The 18,978-nt window shown below is 40.4% G+C and overlaps 1 protein-coding gene across 2 annotated transcripts in view; it reads right to left on the bottom strand.

Moving 5' to 3' along the window:
- Nucleotides 1-2,115: 2,115 nt before the first annotated feature.
- The window catches only part of GABBR2 (gamma-aminobutyric acid type B receptor subunit 2), a 477,952-nt gene continuing 461,089 nt past the window's right edge, over nucleotides 2,116-18,978 (bottom strand). For both annotated transcript variants that reach the window (XM_064659239.1, XM_064659230.1), the window contains 2 exons: nucleotides 11,564-11,681; nucleotides 2,116-4,598 (listed from right to left, as the gene is read on the bottom strand). In XM_064659239.1, coding sequence (XP_064515309.1) covers nucleotides 4,433-4,598; nucleotides 11,564-11,681 — 284 coding nt within the window. In that variant the 3' untranslated portion in view covers nucleotides 2,116-4,432. The remainder of the gene's footprint in view (nucleotides 4,599-11,563; nucleotides 11,682-18,978) is intronic.

Below are 18,978 nucleotides of genomic sequence, written 5' to 3' on the forward strand. Positions count from 1 at the left end.
ATCCTTGTGTGATGCTCGGCTTTGATGGGCATCAGTAGCAGCCACTTTCTTGGGGCAGTGAAGGACATTCTCAGTGGCTGGAGATGGCTCTCCCTCCTTTATCCTCCTGTCTGTCCTTCCCTCTTTCCTTTCATTAGGCCTACTTCAGCACCTCATCACCAAAGGACGGATTTTAAACCAGCTACAATTTGCAAAGATGGTGGCTCAAAATGTCTGCAGGTAAGAGAGGTCTGTGGCAACACTGACATGAGGGTACTGCCACCCAGGGTTGCCCTTGCCAGCAGCCCAACATGGGCTTGGGCTATCTCCTTCCCAACTCTTCCAATGCATCCCTAGACCTTCTACTGATCCTCTGCAATGTCATTTAGTGAGTAGTGATAAACATAGTAGTGCACTCAGAATCCTGATTGGCTCAAGAGGCAGGGTGCTCTTAAAAGTGCACTCTTGTATAATATTCCTACATATTGAAGTAATGGCTCTAAATACTATTCACTATGTCAAGAGATAGAAAAGGCAGTCAGTAACTGAGAACTGAACTTAGACAAAAATCATGATGCTTAAGCCATTGTAATAAACCTACCATTCTTCTCAGATATTGAGCAGAAAATCCCTATTAAACTGGTCAGTGACAAGGAAAGTCAGCTCACTGAACAGGCAAACCAGACCATCCTTTGGACTATGGCATGAGAGCAAAATAAAGCCCTGCCAATATCTATAGGGTGCTGTGGAAATGCTGGGACAGGTCTTGCTGGGCTGGCTTCCAGTAGCTAAGCAAGCCTGAGCAGAAGACGACAGAAACACTAATCCAGTCTTGGGGAGAACAGGCTCACTGTCCTGAGATTTGTAATGAACAAACAAGTTTTGAAAAGGTCAGAAAATATTTGACTATCAATGTCTAGGAAGAGATATTTTTAAAAGAAAAAGGAACTACTCTTTCTTTATCATCCTTTATTTTAATTATTTGAAAGTAGTGCTGCAAGATTAGCAATCTTTCATGAATTCAATGGCAATTTTATGATTGTATAGGAAGTGTATTTGTTGGGCTCTGTAAACTCAATGGTTCAAGCAAACTTGCTTCTCTGACATCTCCCTCTTATTTTTTTTTCATGACTTCTTAAAGTAATGTTTTGTTTTGTTCTGGTTTCCTATTACTCATGAGCAAGTCTAAGATGTTCACATCCTCCCACAGCTTCTGGTTGAATATAGGTTTCACATTAAAGTTGTTCTGGACTTTTTTTCCTTTCTTGAATGATCTTTGATGTATCTGTTTGAGTATCTCCTTCCAGCAGGTATTCTGCATTGAGAGCCACAATCCACACTGTTAACTCATCTCTGGTATTTTCTCTTTTGTGTATATTTGGTGGAACTCCTAAGCTGCATCAGAAATCTACTGAAAACACATTTTTTGTGGGTCTAATTCCTTCACCTTGGGCTTAATGACATTTTGTGCGGGCTTGAGGATGCTGCCCTGTTGAAAAGCAGAAATCTCAAAATACTCTTTCTTCTAGCTTTCTCATTGCCCTACGTTTTCTCCCTCTTCCTCTTTTGCCATATAAAAGAACCTGCTTTAGGACACGAACCCCACTACATGAATGAAACTAGATGGAGAAATTTAGTATTTGCCTTCATGAAGCAATTGGATCAGTGTTTATTCTCAGAAACTTCTCATTTGGTGAAGAAGAGATTTTACTATTGAGCTAGAAGATTGACTCAATTTCAATAGTTTATGTGAAATAGTAAAATCATTCTCTTCTGAATTCACACTCACTGTAGTGCAAGACAGAATAATGAGTGGATTAAGTATGGTTTGGATATAAATGTTCAGTATATGTTATATTATTTTCCCATTTAAAAAAGGTCTTAGACTTCGCTCATGAGTATTGCAATAACTGTGTTTTAGGGCAGAGGCTCATCTATCTATTTTGTCAAAATGCAAACCCTTCAGCTCCTAGGATGTGTATTTTTATTACATATTACATTTTTATTAAAATGTGGTGTTGTAATAGGATTCCTCTTTCTCCAAGGAGGCTTTTATATATACTTATGTTTATATACACACACACTCTCATTAAAAATGGTTTTGCTATGGGGAAGAGGGCATTGAGTCCAAAAGGCTAGGTTTTACATATTTTATTCATAAAAACAGATTTGCAACAATTTATTAAAAATTGATCTCATGCAGTATAAGGTTATACAAGAAATTCTTCATTTACATTTTATTCTGGCAGTTCCAGTCTAGTTTAAAGCATTTGTGCACTAACATCATTGGAAAATGCCATTGGGGCACAGCCTCTTCATAAATTTACAGTACATTTTTGCTGCAGTATAAAAGAACAGAAACATTAAATAGCTATATTCACTTGGTTGGTCTTGTTATCTGCAGTAAAGTAAAAAAAATGTTATGGGAGAAACTACAGTATCATTGAGACAAAGAATGTACTGCATGGTTTAAACCTAATAAACGTCACACAGTCAGTATTCACGAAGTTACAGACACACACACACACACACACTCACCTCCAATGGTCTGATACTTCTGAATTTTTTTCCTGCTAAGTTGGAATAATATTTCTACAGAGATCTTTGTGTATACATTATATACAATATTGTAATTTTCTCTTTTTAAAAATTAACATTCCTTTTAAAATAAACCAGGCCCTGATGATATTAATAAAGCAAGAGAATACTGTCAACACACATTGAGTGACAACGTCAGTGTTTAGTGCTTAAACAGAGTAATGAATTCTATTTTATCTGTGATTATACTTACAGGTTTTTTTTGTTCTAAAAACTACAGATATTTCCATACCCTCTCTTACTGTATGTGCCAAGTGAAATATTTTGTGATGCTCCTGATTGTAAGATTCAGATACATATTCATGTTGGTTTTGGCCACTATGAGGAGTATTTTATTTTTAATGGAGATTTATGCTAGCTTGTCAAAGCTGCAGTTAAGTCCCTCAGCTAATGAACCCCTTCAACTGTGCTTCAGTCATTGCTATTTGTAAACCTTTGTAGGTATGTCATTCCAAAGGTTTGGTCTGAGATGCACAGGTGTCGGTCAAAGAAAACTGAGAGCCCAGTGGGTGCTTCATGTGTTTTCCCCCCCTACTTTCAGCAAACAGCCCTGGAAGTCAGAGGACACATTTCCAGTCCCTTGGAAAAAGAAGCTGCATGTGTGTCTCACCTGTGCCTGAGGGTTTGGCTCCAGAGCTGGTTCAGACGGTACGCCACTATCGTTCCTCCTAATTGCTTCGGTTCAGGGAATGGAGCTAAAGTATAAAACCCTTTGTTTTTTTTTTTCACAGTCCTTTTAGGCTTCAGATAAAATATTCTATTGGTAAATTGGATTTGTCCTCTCTATTATCTGCTACAACTGTCACACACAGGTACGAAGCAAACATGGTGTATATTCACATCTATGTGCTCTGCAGGCTTTGCCTGCAGCAGCAAAGTGCTGTGCCCTAGCCCCTCCCCCTCTCCAAGTCAACTAAATTAATTTTATTGTAATTATGTGTGACACAATTCAAACAAATTAGGAAAAACAATTCATCCTGTGACATTAAGACTTTACTACCCATCTGTCCTCAGTTTCCTGAGTTATCAGCCCTAGGACTTTTCCAGACAGTTTAGTATGTTATGATTGGTGGTGTTTATTCTGAAATAGGTGCAAAAACTTTGCTTAAAATGAAGCTGCAGATGGTCAGCAGTTACTACCATTGCCCCTGGAGAAGGGCAAAGTGCTCCTCTTGCAACTAGCAGCTCTCCAGCCGGTGGCAACTGAGAGCTGGAGCTTCTGGCTCTGCTTGGGTTTCACATACAGCTGCAAGATAGAGGTGACCCTGCTCACAGCGCTGCAGTCTCAATGACACCTGAGGAATCATTTCTCACAATTCCTTCCTACTGAACATCATCACCTGAAATGAAAACAAGCAAGACTAACCAGTGCAGAATGTTTCCAGCAATTTTACACAACTCTTGTAAAAATGAGTGTATCTATTTCAACATGGTATAGGTCAACCACCGCATTTTCCTTACATGGATACAGTATAGAATTGCATGTTCTCAGCAGCCACACAAAGCTCAGTGACATTTGAGTGTTTGGTTTTTTTTCCCTAGTGTCTTTTTTGCAAGATCCGTATTTCCCAGCCTTCTTGTTGCTAGTAGAAATTTTGGAAGAAATGTTTTTTTTCAGTGACTTCTAGGTGAAGAAATAAAAACTCCATGAATAAGGCTACAGATCAAACTCCTTGTGTCCTTCTCCTTTGCCTTCCCACATGAGTTACACGGGCACTCCTGTGATGAGGGCCTCAGCGGCAGTTCCTCTGTGGTAAGAGCCAATGTTACATGTTTGTAGCAGAGTTCCAGGTCAGATGTTTAGTCCAGTCATTGAGTACTTAAAAGCAGTTCAGGAAGCACTGATCTCCCTTTCCTACAGCCCCGAAACCATCACTCGGAAGGAGGGCGGCACGTGTCTGTGCCGAGGGCTGGCACTGGGGCTTACGCACGGACTGGCACAGCTCGCATCCACTCCTCCTATGGATGGCAAGTAGGCATGGTGAAGGATGGGCAGCTGCAAGGACAGCCGACGCTGTATGCTGAAGGAGAGACGGAGAGAGAGAGAGGGGTTAGCCAAGGGGAAGATGCAATACATTACATGGTTGATGTGTTCACAGGTTGCTGCTAGGATGTTTCCTGTGCCTGCTGCTGCGACTGGGAGGGTTAATGCCAAGAGCATTGCACTTGCTGCTGTTGAGCTATGCCACCATGATGTTATTTCCCCTTGGGGAATTTTTCTGACAGGTTAGACATGACAGAGGAATCTAAGGGTGCTTTCTCAGCATCCCACAACCTTGTAAAATTCCCAGGCACATTCAGGTTAATTGCTAGAGTGCTGATGCCATGAAAAGGGAAAACCTTAAGCTTGCAATAGGGGTGAATGGCTTGGTGATCCCCCAGCCCCTTGTAAAGCTATCGACTGCATGCAGAGCCCTGGCTAACTGTGTAGACATGTATGAGGTCACAGAGTTTTAAGCCATGCACCACTTAGCACAAGGATTAAGGATGGCATTTTTGCAACTCCAGCTAAGGCAAACACAGGTGCGTGGCGGGTGGGAATTGGGACTGATGGATTTTTCCAAGTAGTTCCTCTTTAAAGCTTTTGTCTGTGCTTTTGAGGTGATGGACACTTTTGAGTTCCAGCAGTCAGTGCTATGGGCCTGAGGAGTTGGCACTATAAAAGCAGTCTAACCTACCACCAAAATTCTGTATTTAAGAACCTAGCATTCTCTATTCATTTTCCCAAGCAGGTTGACATAATGATATCTTGTATTAGGTTTTTCTTAAATGGATACTAAACTGTGCTCACAGATATCCCATCTAACCCCTCTCCCTGGAGAAGATGGTGCCATGAGGGGCTCTGCTACCCCTGTGCTGTGAATATACTAGCACCTTTCACAAAATCAAAATCCAGTTGATGTTTGCTAGTGTAAGAGATATTTTCAGTCATCAAGATGTTATCAACAAGATGGCTTAGCATTTGGAGACAGTCACCCTTGAAACACAGAGGCACTTTCTAAAGAGAAGACAGTTGTCAAGGTGACTGAGCTGAACTGAAGACTGGCTTTTTGATTCCAGAAGAAAAATGCCCATAGAAAGCATTTTATCAGTAAATTTATGTTTCCCTGTTATCTGATATAATGACTGTGTATAGGCCTTTATAAGAGGTGTATGTTTGAAAGCTAGTCTTTGGACAGCCTTTCTAATTTAAACAACATTTAATTTCTTTTTTGCTTTGTGTTAGGAAGCAGAGACAAATACCAAGGCATCCATTGCACTGCTCAGGGACCAAGCAGTACAGCTTTTAAATTCAAACAGAAAGAAATGTAATACTCTTCTCTTTTGCTTCTTCACTACAAATTATGGCTTGCTTATAGAGATATGCAGTAGAAATAGATGTTGTCTGTCTATTCAGGAAACTCTTTCTCATTGTTTTTCACCCTCAAACTCCCTATAAAAGTTTCATGCAATGTTAATCCACAGTGGTGATCATTCTAGTGCTGGCAATGCATTCCTGGGGCTAAACAAAATCCATTCATTGTTATTTTGCTACTGTGCCCAGCTCTTTCTGATGCTATCAATGAAATCATGCCTTGTTCCCAAGGAGTGCAGAGGTGGCATGGCTCGCTGTTTCCATGTGCTGAATCCTTATGAGCCTGATGCTGCGGATTGTCATTCCATCTCTTGTTGCAGGGTCAAATGCAGAATTGCCTGTGCTTATTTTCCCACCAGTGGAAATGCTTACTCTGTTCAACTGTTATAGACTTCTCATTAAAGAGCTTTTTGAAGCTATTCCAAAAGAATCCAGTTGCATAATCAAGTGAATAGGATTGTTTTTTTTCATCCATTTCAGTGTTAGCCATACCATGGACAAAGCATGTTTATTTAGCTATGCCAATGGTGGCTGCAGTGAGTGGCAAATTTTCCTTTAACTGTACTTAAAAGTTTGCTTTCACTTGAAAACTAGTTCCTGGAATTGGGGCAGAGAACTGTAGCCTGGAGACTCACACACAATAAAGAGTTTAGACAGAACCCTTTAAGGGGAACACAAAACAAAACAAGTGAAAAATCCAAACAAACCTGCTATTTTTTCCTTAAGCGAAAGTAAATCTTGTGACCTGCTTCACTCTTTGTAGGGTTTGTGCCTTGCCTCACTCTTTCTAGGGCTTTTTTTGCAATATCAGTGATTTTTCTCTTCTCCCTCCCCTGCCACACCAGTGTTGTCAGTGCTTTTGGGGGATCCCTCAGTATCAATAAAAGCTAGGGGATGAAGAGATCAAGAACAGCCCTGTTAAGAAGAAGTTGGGGATGATAGTGGATGAAAAGCTAGACATGACCCAGCAATGTGCACTTGCACACCAGAAAGCCAGCTGTATCCTGGGCTGCATCAAAAGCACCATGGCCAGCAGGTCAAAGGAGGTAATGCTGCCCTCATGAGAAACCACCTGAAGTACTGCATCCAGATCTGGGGCCTCCAACATGAGAAGAATGTGGACCTGGAATGAGTCCAGAGGAGGGTCACAAAAATGATCAGAGGGCTGGAGGATGTCTCCTATGAAAAGATGCTAAGATAGCTGGGGTTGTTCAGCCTGGAGAAGAGAAGGCTCCAGGGAGACCTTACAGCAGCCTTCCAGTACCTAAAGGGGGCTTACAAGGGAGATGGAGAGGGCATGGAGTGATAGGACACTGGATGATTTTAAACTAAAAGGGGGTATATTTAGACTAGATATAAGGAAGAAATTTTTTATGATGAGGGTAGTGAAACACTGGTGTAGATGGCCCAAAGAGGTTGTAGATGCCCTATCCCTGGCAACATTCAAGGCCAGGCTGGATGGGGCTTTGTGCAACCTGATGTGGTTGAAGTTGTCTCTGCTCATTGCAGGGAGATCGGACTGGTTGACCTTTCAAGGTCCCTTCCAGAATTCTATGAATATGAAAGCATGTATATGGTCCAGTATTTTGAAGAGGGAATGGTTAGTATTAGCGGGTCTAGAATCATAGACAACCACTGAAGGACATGGAAAGGAAAGGTGGTGCCACACACAGAGCAGCCACCCAACAGGACAGGGCATATGTCCTCAGCTCTGTACAGAAATACCATTTTTTAGGAAAATATAAATCAGATAAAATCTTGACTTCCAACGTCAGTGTAAATGGGAACACAATGCAATGCACATGGGGATGCACAATACCACAAAGGGGGCAGAGGCATTTGAAAAAATATTTTGGTTTTGTAATAGAAAACTACTACTGAGATCTATTGGTATGTGGGGGGACAGAAACAAGTACTGTAACTGTCAAGCATCCAAAGTTCTGCGGGAGTGTGTAAGCTGTGTCTAAACACTTAGGGATTATTTCAGTTAATTCTGCAGCCCATAAATGTTGATTTTTAGCAGCTGCAGGGAAGCTGGAGTAGTTTTAAAGACTACAATAAAGCAAGATGTTGAACAAGCAAGTAAATTAATCACTCTAAATCTACTATATTTTAATGACAGATTTGAGTAAGATCACAGACTAATATGATCCACTGTCAATGAAGAAACTGAATAACAGAGGCATGTTCATGCTGAGGCATATGGCTGTTAATGCAATAATCCAACCACAACCAACTTCTTAGAATTAGAATTTTTAGTTACTAAAATTAAAATAACTGGCTCCAGTTATGCTTTGAAGGTTACAAAAAAACCCTGCATATAGAAATAGTCTATTAAAATGGCAGGTTTCAGTGGGTTCCTTCAGAAATCTATCATCACCTTTACTTAGAGATCTGGAAGGCTGTTACATACTGTTGCTGTTAAAATGAGAACAGTATAAATTTTTAACAGTGCCAAAAACTAATTCAGTGGATGTAGGTCACGGATGAGAGAGGACAATAGACAGAAATGAAGGTGCACAGAAGGATGACTTTGAGGGTCACAGAAGATAAACCGTTGAATGTATTCATGCAGCCATCACACAGATAAGCTGACTGATGAGATCTTTAGATAAGCAAGCAGGACTGCCCAGCAGGAAAGTTGACTTTGTGTGTGTGAGAGACAACTCAGTCTGCTGGGAAACAAACTATTGTATCTATTCTGAACTGATTCAGGCTGCTCTCTGGACCTCAGATGAACTGGCATGGTGCAACATCCATCCGCGCAGCTAAGCATCCCCCAAACAGGGTTTCTGAACACCAGATTATTGCTGAGCATTACCCAGGAGAGTACAAGTTGAAACAGTTGTGCTAGGGAGTATGCTAAAAAGCACAATAGAAAATCAAAGCACAGGGCTTGAGCCTGTGCACTGGCACTGTTTTGCCTACTGTAGGAAGTGTTAATTTACACTGTGTAGCCAGTGTAAACAGGAGAGAAAGCAGTCAGCATCCACTTTTTGCTCTTCTTATCTGATGGTCTGACTAGGTATGGCAAATTTTGCACGGCAGTATGGATAATGTATGGCATCCTGGCCAGCAGGAAAGGGACTAAGGGATGCAACAGGGACTGAGAATCATCTATATTCCTGCTCTAGGGCTGCTTTACGGTCATACAGACCACATTTTCCCTAGGTGTGGGGTTCTAAGGCAAGCACAAACCAAGTGTTTCTCACATTCTGATTGAGATGATGTAAACATCACACCATCAACAAAGGTGAAAAAGCTTCCTGCACTACTGAGGCTGAAGTGCATGTATACTGCTGTGCCTTCACTTTGGACACAACTGTAGAATAAGAAATCATACTTGCAAACAGTGAAATATAGCAGTAGTGGTAAGAAAGAATGAAAAAATCCCAAATCAACTCTTTTCTGTACTCTATAAGAATTTTTATTCTGGAAGATGTCAGCTGTAATGAGTGCTGACAAGCACAGGAAGCTGGGATGATTCTTTTTCCAACAGCCATCAAAGAGTTAACAGATCTGCAGGCAAATTATTGTCTTAACATCCTCCTTTCACAGGCTTGTGACAAAGAGGAAATATTTTTCAGACTAATATCCTTGAGATTTGTGTTCTTGTAAAAGAAATAGGTTTCTCAGACTGTGCAAATACCTATCAGGTGCCCTATGTATGAAGTGAAATAAGAAAGAGAAGACAGAAACTACAGCTTACTTCTTACTCCTTTCTTTCTTTTATTTTTGACAAAAATTGCATATTTAGTAACCACTGAAGGCCAGAAGTCCTACCAGACAAGCTGATAAACAAGCCCTCAGTTGCAGAAGGATATCTTAAAGAGTAAAAAGTTTGGAGAGAGGCAATCTCTTGTCAAAAAGAAGGAAGTCCTGAAGATGGCTATACTTCTCCTCTCTGTCAGGTCCACTGTGCCTAGGCAGTGTGGCTCTCAAACTGCCAGCTCACCCTCAGGGGAGACATTGATCCTTGGACCTGGCACATTCACTGCTGTGCAAATGCTGAATGACACTGTTTCGATTTAGCAGGATTTTATTAATTGCTTTCCATAAATGTCAGTGACTGTTCAGATTTGTACTGACCCACTCTTCAGGACCTTTAGGAAATCTCAGTCTTGTCATCGGTTATCACTAGCCTAGAAGAAGTTCTGTCATCACCTTTCTTTTTTTTTGTCTGTATTAAACCTATATCAAGACAATTGGATTATTTGAGTGTCTGTCTTTTTCTTAGCATCTTTCTTAATGTAAGGAGGCCACATGTGGGTGAGTCTGCATTCACAAAACATTATTTCTGACAAATGGTGCTGAAAAAAACACAGGCCTCTAATAGCTGTGCATTAAAGCACTCTGCTGACCCCATGAAGTCACGAGAGCTCTCTCAGCAAGAGCCCTGCCTTTGTGAAATTACAGGATATTTCATATGCTGTGGGCTTTTCTTGGTGTATGTGTGTATGTGTGTGTGTGTATTAGCTTCTTTGCAGGTTTGTGAGATTTTTTTTTTAAGTGTAAGGACAGAGTTAGAAATCCACGTGTTTTCCTGCACCAGGTAGTACAAGAGAGTAGCTACTATCTGAAATTAGGGTTGCTGTCACAGATGTAACATGTGACTCATTCTAGTAATCTGTTTAATTTATTCTGTTTTTAAATAAGCTTTTAAGTTGCTCAGGAGTCCGACAACTATTAGCTCAGATCCTGATGAAGCAATGCTCGTGTCACCAGACTGCCATGAGGAAATGGATGATCCAGGGACAAATGAATATGGCACTTCTCTGAGTTCTGGCCTATGGCAGGTCCCGATCATCTATTAGAGGGTAGGACATGACTTTATTGCATAGGTTCCTAGAGAGAAAGGCTGACACCATAAGACTCCTTCCCTTCCAAAAATCTAGCCACTGTTTTGTGCCACCCTCTCCTTGTAGCTGCAGCATTGTTTCTAAGGGAGACTACTTGGTGCAGGCTTTCCTATGCCAAAACTCAGGTCCAGCTGCTATGGCAACGTTGAAAAGCCCTCAGAATGTTTTTTATTTCTCAGCTAGCTTAAGATTGGAGAAGAATAAAATGTCTATGTACACCATGAACCCCTCTGGCAGGTGTGTGGAAGGACTTGGACTTTTGACAAGAGCCATAAGACATGTGTGCACTTATGTACATCCTCTTCATTTCTCTCTACAGAAACTTTAGCTATGGATGTTTCTGACAAAAGAAAAGCAATATGTTAGTTTGCCTTTGGGGCACCTTTGGATCTCATACCCCTGATATCCTTTAAATTTCACTGAGGTGGTGACCAGGTGGCAGGGAGGCACCACAGTGCAACGTTGCTGCCTACTGGTGCTTTAGGAGGCACCATTCACATTCTCTGTTGCTGATGTTTCAGGCCCTCTCTGTAGCTGGGGCTGGCTGAAAGGGGGTTACAGTGAAGATCTTCCCATAAAAAATGCATGAAAGAGAAATATGGGCTTTGAGGAAATGTAATAATTTAAATTAACATTTTGTCAGCAAGGCAGCTGGTGTCCAGGATGGAATATACGTCTAAAACAGTAGCAAATATTTGCACCCAAGCATGTGCATACCCAGGAGAGCAAGGAGTACCTCATATTGTACCAGCAGCTAATGATATATACTTACTGTTCTGGAGAGTTGATGTCTTCTATGGGATCTTTACTTGTTCTGCAAGGGTCTGATGAACCCCACTGTGCTGGTGGATTTTGATCAAGATGATTTTTCAAAATGGCTTTCTCACCATCTGGATGGACAAGACATTCAATTTTATTTTACTGTGACCAAGTGACAATTTTAAAATTGTTCCATTTTAAAATTTCCCAGATATCCATAGTGACACAAAGTAAAATTATTCTACCTATATTCCAATTTGTTCTCAGGTTTTCCTGTGAGAATTTGGTACTCTTATGTGTTGGATGATGTATTCCTCCATAAAAACTATCTTGAAGAAACAGAAAAGTGACAAAAACTCTTTTGTCCTTCCTTTGGTTCCCTCCACCTTTAAAAAAACCCCACAAACCAAACCTTGTTGCCCACCTCTTTGTAGCTGTATAATGCTCTCTTATCTACACTGAGGCTAAGGGGAAAATTAATGTAACTGTACTGTTCTTACATTCAGAAATTGTAACCTTTTCATAAGAAACACCCTTCTTTGTTAAATCTTTTCCTAGAAAAACTATAATATCATTGATGTATAAAACCTTGGTACTCTCATAATCACATAGGCAATTAGGTGCTGTCATTTGACTATCTGCTACTGCTATCATTTAGCATGGAAATATGATTCATATCAGTTGCACTGGTCCATAGGCTGTCTGCAGGAAGGACAGCTAATGATGTCATTAAGCTTTCTCCTGCCATTCTCTTTTCTGTGCAGTGATAATGAAGAAGATCATAATTTTCCCCATCTCTCACTTCACTTAATTCCCCTGGGTGTCCTGTGAGTCCCTGTGAGTGCTGAAGCCCATGGTATCATTCCCCTTGAGAAACACGGGCAAACACAGCCATTTTAAGAAGGCCATCTTTGCCAGGGATCCTTTCTGTTCCTGCCTGCTTTTCCAAAGTATCCTGCTGTGTTAAGCCAAATAAAATCACATGGAAAGCATCTGAATAATGAGGACAGTTCACAGCTTTCATAAATAATTACAGAGCAGCTCCAAATCCATCACCAGCAGTTGTTTGCCACACAAATAGAGAAACAGTGATTGCTGCAGGCATTGAGGCAGCAAAGAAAAGAAGTCTAAGGTAAATTCTTGAATAGGATACTGGAGGATTTGAACATAAAAATGGGCATGAGAGGGAAAAACAGAAAAAAAGTAAAGGGAAAAGAAAATAGCATGACAAAGCCAGTGCATTTTGAAGGCTTAAGTTACTTTTCTGTTCTACTTGTGCTCAGAAGCCCCATCTAATTCTCCTAGCATGCAAGGAATATATGTGTTATAGACAGGCACTGGTGGGACAATACAAACAGCAGAAACACCAAGTGAGGAAAGAAGTTGAAAGCATAAACAGAAATGTTTTGAAGGCAAACTCCAACACGAATAATTGCTCTCCCAGCAAGGTCATCCCTGGTATTATTTGACAGCATTCCCTTTCTGCTGTGAAAAACATAACAAGCAACGTGGAAAGAGGAGTGTAGGTGAGGATGCAACAATGTGCAGACATGAGGATCACTACAGCTCAGAAGAGAAATTTTTGCACTTATGTTGCATTGAAGAGAAGGGTCTTGGTGAGAAAGGTGACCAGAACACGTGAAGCTGCTTTGAGTGGGGCAAGAAAATGTCAGTAAAAGAGAGCTAAGGAATTCAGGTGTGGCAAGAAGACTGTTTAAAAGAAAGAGATGGCAAGATTCAGTGATGGTTTAAATGTGAAGGGAAGACAGCATAGAGTCAAATCTGACAGTGGTTAAGCAATGAAGTCTATTGTCTCGGGGCAGCCTGAAGTTTGCTGGTGTGGCATTTGCTGTTACAAGAATTCAGTTTTTATTTTCTATATAGCACATTTCTTTGTATATTGAGTTTGACATTTTTTGCATAAAAGGCTTTTGATGTCTATAAACAGTCACGTAGAAAAGAACATTTTTTACTTCTATGATTAAAAACAATGTTCAGTTTAGTTCAGATCAGTCCTGAGCTGATCTAAGCCGACAATGAAAACTGCTGACTTTTTGATATAGACCAAAGTAAAAATTTGAGTAACCCTTGTAATTAGGGATGGAAAAGCCCTATGACTTAATTATTTTAGGGTTCCAACTCATTTGGCCCAGATAAGCAACTTAACATTTTACAAAGCCACTGAAGATATAATTCTTCATCAAATGATTGGAATATGCAACTGTTCACGTTTGAGAATATGTGATTTAATATATTAATCTGTGTTGTATGCCACTAAAGGAGTTTCATGTACTTTCAGATGCACTGTGTGAGAGAGAGAGAGAAGGAGGTGGTCCCTGTCAAAAAGGTGGGGGATTTAGCTTAGAGTAGAGCAGAAATCATATATTCTCTGCCTACTCACCTCTCAACACCAACCGTCCATTTATCACCGTGTGTTATTCTTAATAGACCCTTTTCTACCACCCTTGCAGATGACTCTCCCTTAATACACTGAATAAATTTCTGTATACAAGGCTACCAAATGCAAGTTTTAATGTATATGCATAAAATACACACAAAATTCACATGAAACTGTCACTTTCTTTTTTTTTTTTCCTTTTTCCTTTTTTTCTTTGCTTCTTTCAAAATACAAATAATAAAGAAAAGGGGAGATAATTCTTATTTATTAAGCTTTTTGGGAGAGGAATGGTTAGATTTTTATTTTGCAGAATACGGAAACTAGAATATCTTCATTTGTCATTTACTTTTCATTTAAATAATGAAGAGCAAGATTCTCACTTAGTCATATGCTTCTAGGAGCTGGAGCTTAAAGGAAAAACACTTATCATATACACTTAAAAAACTTACAGATGGAGAAAACTAGTTTTATATATATGAACAACTGAAAGAAAAGAAATTAAGGTTAGTCGTAAGCATTTGAGTTCCCAGTTTCCTCTGGAAAGCGTAGCACTGCTTTTAGTACTTTCCCAGCTTCTCCTCCTCTGTCCATTAATTATACCACTTAGAAAATGCTTTCCATTCTCAGGGTACTATCTTCCAATGCAGATACTACTGAGAAAGTTGCACTGGGATGATATAACTACCTTCTAAATTGAATTTACATTACCCAGAAGCACCTTCTAAACAATTTTCACCTTTGTAGACCTCAAACTGGAACTCAGAAGTCTGGATAAGTGATGCCTGAGCACTTTCCATTCAAAAAACTGTCGGGGAAAACAGACAAATAGATCTCAAGGGCCTCGAACTGCACTCACTGATGGGTTCATTAGAAAACAAAGCTTGCTGTCAGTTGCTGGTGAGAGCCAGAAGGCTTTAGCTCAGGACTTTTTCCTACCTGTGGCAAAGCTTCCAATTACAAAGCTCTGAGCTGCAAGAGCACACCCGATGCAGGTTGCCCAGGGGCTCAGCGAGGAGGTCACTGCTCCCAGCTGCTGCCTCTCCCTCTGCCAGGGGTGACGGTCGCTTCAGACATATCATCACTCCGCAGCCTGGTGCTGCCAAAATTACCTGGGCAGGCTTAAATGCGCCATGCATTTTAATGACCCCTGTTCAGCTGCAGGCAGGAAGCACCAGGTGACTGATGCTACTTCAATTTCTTCCAAGAGTTTAGAAACCATGTTTCCTTAAGTAGAAGCTTGTTTTGTTGATGTTTGTACACTGCAGCTTTATTGAACATCTTCATCATTACATTTTAGCAGCAATATTCCTCTGATGGCTTACAACTGGGTGGCAGAACTGCTCTTCATCCAACATCAATTTTACTGTTGTTTTCTCTTTGCTATAAATCGTATTTTATGCCCCATAAAGAAGTAAGTGTGATTTAATAATGACTTAGAAGAGCTGGCAGAGATAACTTTGCTGATGTATTAAAGAGGTCTAGAAATTTTAAAGCTTAGAGGTAGATTTTTAAAATCTGCTCTAATATTTCCCAGTTCTGTTGCTTGTACTGTGAAACATGACTGGCCAGTCTCTGCTTTTCAGGTGAATTGGATATAAAGAAAGTAAAATTAAAGGAAAAATGAAAATGATCACATTGTCTGCTGGGTAATCAGAAAAAGTTCTCCTGAAGTAAGCGTTCCACATAGGTAGTCTAAATTATGACTTCTGATAGTTATGTTATGAGAGGAAGAAAGGAAAAATCAGCAAAGTTCTGCTCTGATTTATACTACTTTAAGTGAACTCCCTTTACTACAGATTAATTTCTGTGAAAGAAAGGACAGGCACTGAACTTCTGACAGTTTGATCTCCCTGTTGAAATAGAAACAAGCTCCTATCTCGGGGTTAAATCCATTTGCTAGGCTTTATAGAAACTAGTATACATATCTCTATATACCTCTATATACAAGGGATATAAGGAAATCTATCCTTTCTTTAAAACAGTATTCTTTTACAAGAGTTATTTCTGAAAACCTTTACCTTTGAATCAGTATTTCAATCTCAAGCTTAATACTTGAATCATACAAACTTCAGAAAAGTGATATTTCCCCCATCTATCACGGATGAACTCTGTTTTGCTTCACATTTGAGAGCAATATGCCTTTGAAATCTGTTTTTCTTTGAGCTGCTTTTACATGGGGAAAAACTAACACTAGGGAACATCATAGTGGCGTGACAGGTGACAGTATGTAGGCATATCTGACATGTAAATGAATGCTCCCAGTTCATTTACAGCAATGAGTAAAGGCTGCTTTCTGGCTTAAAACAGGCTTTCTGAGCAAGGAAGGGTGCTTGCAGAGAGATCTTGCGAAAAGGGTTTGTTCATAAATGGAGCCTATGGCAAGGCTGTCTCTTGCTTCTTCTGTACTTCCCATAGGATGGCTGTCATTCATTAATTTCCCTAATATGCTACTCTGAAATGTACTGGCCAAGGTAGTGATAGATGGATACTCTACTGCAGGATTTCTTCTGAGCTTCACTTTATATGAAACTCTTGCAATCTATGAATCTATTAATTATTTCATGTGGAAATGATTTCATGTACTAAAATGTCAAATAGAAGTCAAGTAGAGTAAAATAGTAAGATTCCAAGTGCAGCAAAATTATCCAGCCCCCTTCCCCTCCCCCAACTACAACTATCTTCCCTCTGTGTATGTTTTTTTCAGTAGTTTTATCTCTAAAGGAACTTGCACAGCAGAAATAACTTCTACTTTCATGAAGTCTCTCCTGTTTCTGGCATACTGATTGGGTGCAAGGAGCCCTTTTGGGAAGCTCTGGTTGTTGCTGGGCAGCTGCTTCAGGCTCCCTAGCCTGAACACCCGTTTGATTTCCCACAGTTTTGTCCGTGTCAGGGTATTTCTTCCCTGGAACTGTGGGACACAACCTTCCTCTTTACGCAGAATCACAGTTACAAGCATTCGTCCTCCTTTTTTTCCAAATGTCAGCCTGAAAAACACAGCTGTGCCTTCAAGCCTGACTCTTCTTGCTGAATGGCACTGCCAGTTACAGATCCAAGCATTGGTCTACCTCATAGCCCATCCCTGCCTCAAACCCAGGCTCTAATGTGACTGCTGCTCCAGGAAGGCCACCAGATCTAAAAAATGCTGGGGACAGAAGTTAATGTTGCGTTGTGTACACGGGTGAGGTCACTAGCAGACATAGTGACTCAAAGTCATCCAAGGAAAGTACTGAATGAAGTTAAGGGAATACCCTTTTAAATTCGACAGGGAAAGCCATCTGAAGTCCCAGAGCCACAGTCTGTGGAGCATGTTGAGAACTGCTTGACCACACAAAGCTATCTAGCAGCACAGCTAAAAGCCTGCATTAAAAGAAAGCAATCAAACCATAAACCACAAATCACATTTTTCTAATTGCTTTTCTTACATAGCCAATTGCTGTAGATGTCTCAGGGACATTATGCATTTGTGAACAAGAGATGAGTGTTTCAGATAATATCTCTCTTTAAATGAGATGTACTGAAATGTGCTGTAAAGGAGCAGTCCCAGTGCCAGGAAAGAGCTCCTGGGCTACACTGGGAGCTGTTGCTGTTAATAGCTAACTGGGAATCCCAAAGTTATGAAACATTGCCTGAGGTCAGGCAGGTATAGGAGTGCACAGCTGTGTCTACCTATTTTGGCTAAAACATTTTAAAACTTGTATCCTAAATCCATATTTGATATAAATGAGGGTGGTGGGGAAGGAAGAGTCAAATAACCTCCTTTGGCACTTGGCTATAGGAGTTAGGAATTTTAACTCGGGACAGTTTTTACAGATCAGAAGCCTACTGAAGTGTACTATGACATGAAAGTTTGATTAGGGCTTGTTAGAGATGCATTGCCCAAGTCCCATGTTGTGATCTGTAGTGTGAAGAGCTGTGCCCTGAGTTTGTGTAAGCAATAACAGTGCACTACATGGCATTCTCTACATGAACTCCTCCAGAACAGCAAGGTATTTCATAAAGGCAATTGACGAGAGACTGAGTTACAAAGTGAATGTGGCAAATGATCTGCTACGATTTTTAGCTCCGAGCCAGCCCCTATTATGAGTGTTTCTCTTCACTGTCCTATTCCTGCTCTCTCAGCTCACGTTTTTCATAAGGTCAAGGTAGGCACAAACCTCATCATCGCCTTAAAAACAATATTGGACTGGCTTCCCCAGTTGCACGGTGCAGATGAGAGACATGGTTGCTTCTAGGTCATGCTAATAGTTTATTTACAATTCTGAAGCTTCACTCAAATACCATCAGGCATGCATAATTTCAAGACTCTGTACTTTCCTTTACAGAAACTTACATGAAATACATAGCTACAGAAAGCATAGTTATGTCATTCAGAGTTAGCTTATCTGTAGCCGTAAGGGTCAGAATTTTTTTAAGTACCATTTAAGTGATGTCTGTTTGAATCTGCACAGGAACAGCAGTGACTCAGCAGCATGAATTGTCCAAAGCCTTGTTATTTTGATTGGAATGGCAAATTTAAATTAAGCACATAAGTTGACTATTGGGAATGGATGCAGTGAGAGAGAGAGAGAGGACATTCAGACATGTAGCTAAGGGACAGGGAAATGTGGAAAGAGGGAAAACAAGAGGCAAAAGAAATGGAAATGGAGGGACAGAAAAAGGCTAGCAAGGGTTGTTGGTCATGGTGGCTCAGAGCCTGGAAATATGAATATTTGATGTCACTTGATTCAGGATCAGGATACACCATAATATGCATGCTGCTTGGAGCATTTGCCACCAGGTATGGGACTAAGCTTCGAACACCTGCTTCAAATTGGGATCCAGGTCTTTCTCATTCCCAGGTAAATGGATACTCTAATCTTTCAATACATAGATGGCCAAGGGAAAACATCTTTCTCCCCCTTCCCCACATTTTGGGTGAAGATTTATGCAGTAGGTCCATTGAGAAAATTATCTGGCAACTTCAGTATGCAGAAGAATATCTACCCTGCAAATCCCAGTAATACATAGTTTCAAGCTACTCTGGACATTAA

Source organism: Pseudopipra pipra, chromosome 1 (assembly GCF_036250125.1).
Source record: "Pseudopipra pipra isolate bDixPip1 chromosome 1, bDixPip1.hap1, whole genome shotgun sequence".
In the NCBI taxonomy this organism is placed as follows: Eukaryota; Metazoa; Chordata; class Aves; order Passeriformes; family Pipridae; genus Pseudopipra; species Pseudopipra pipra.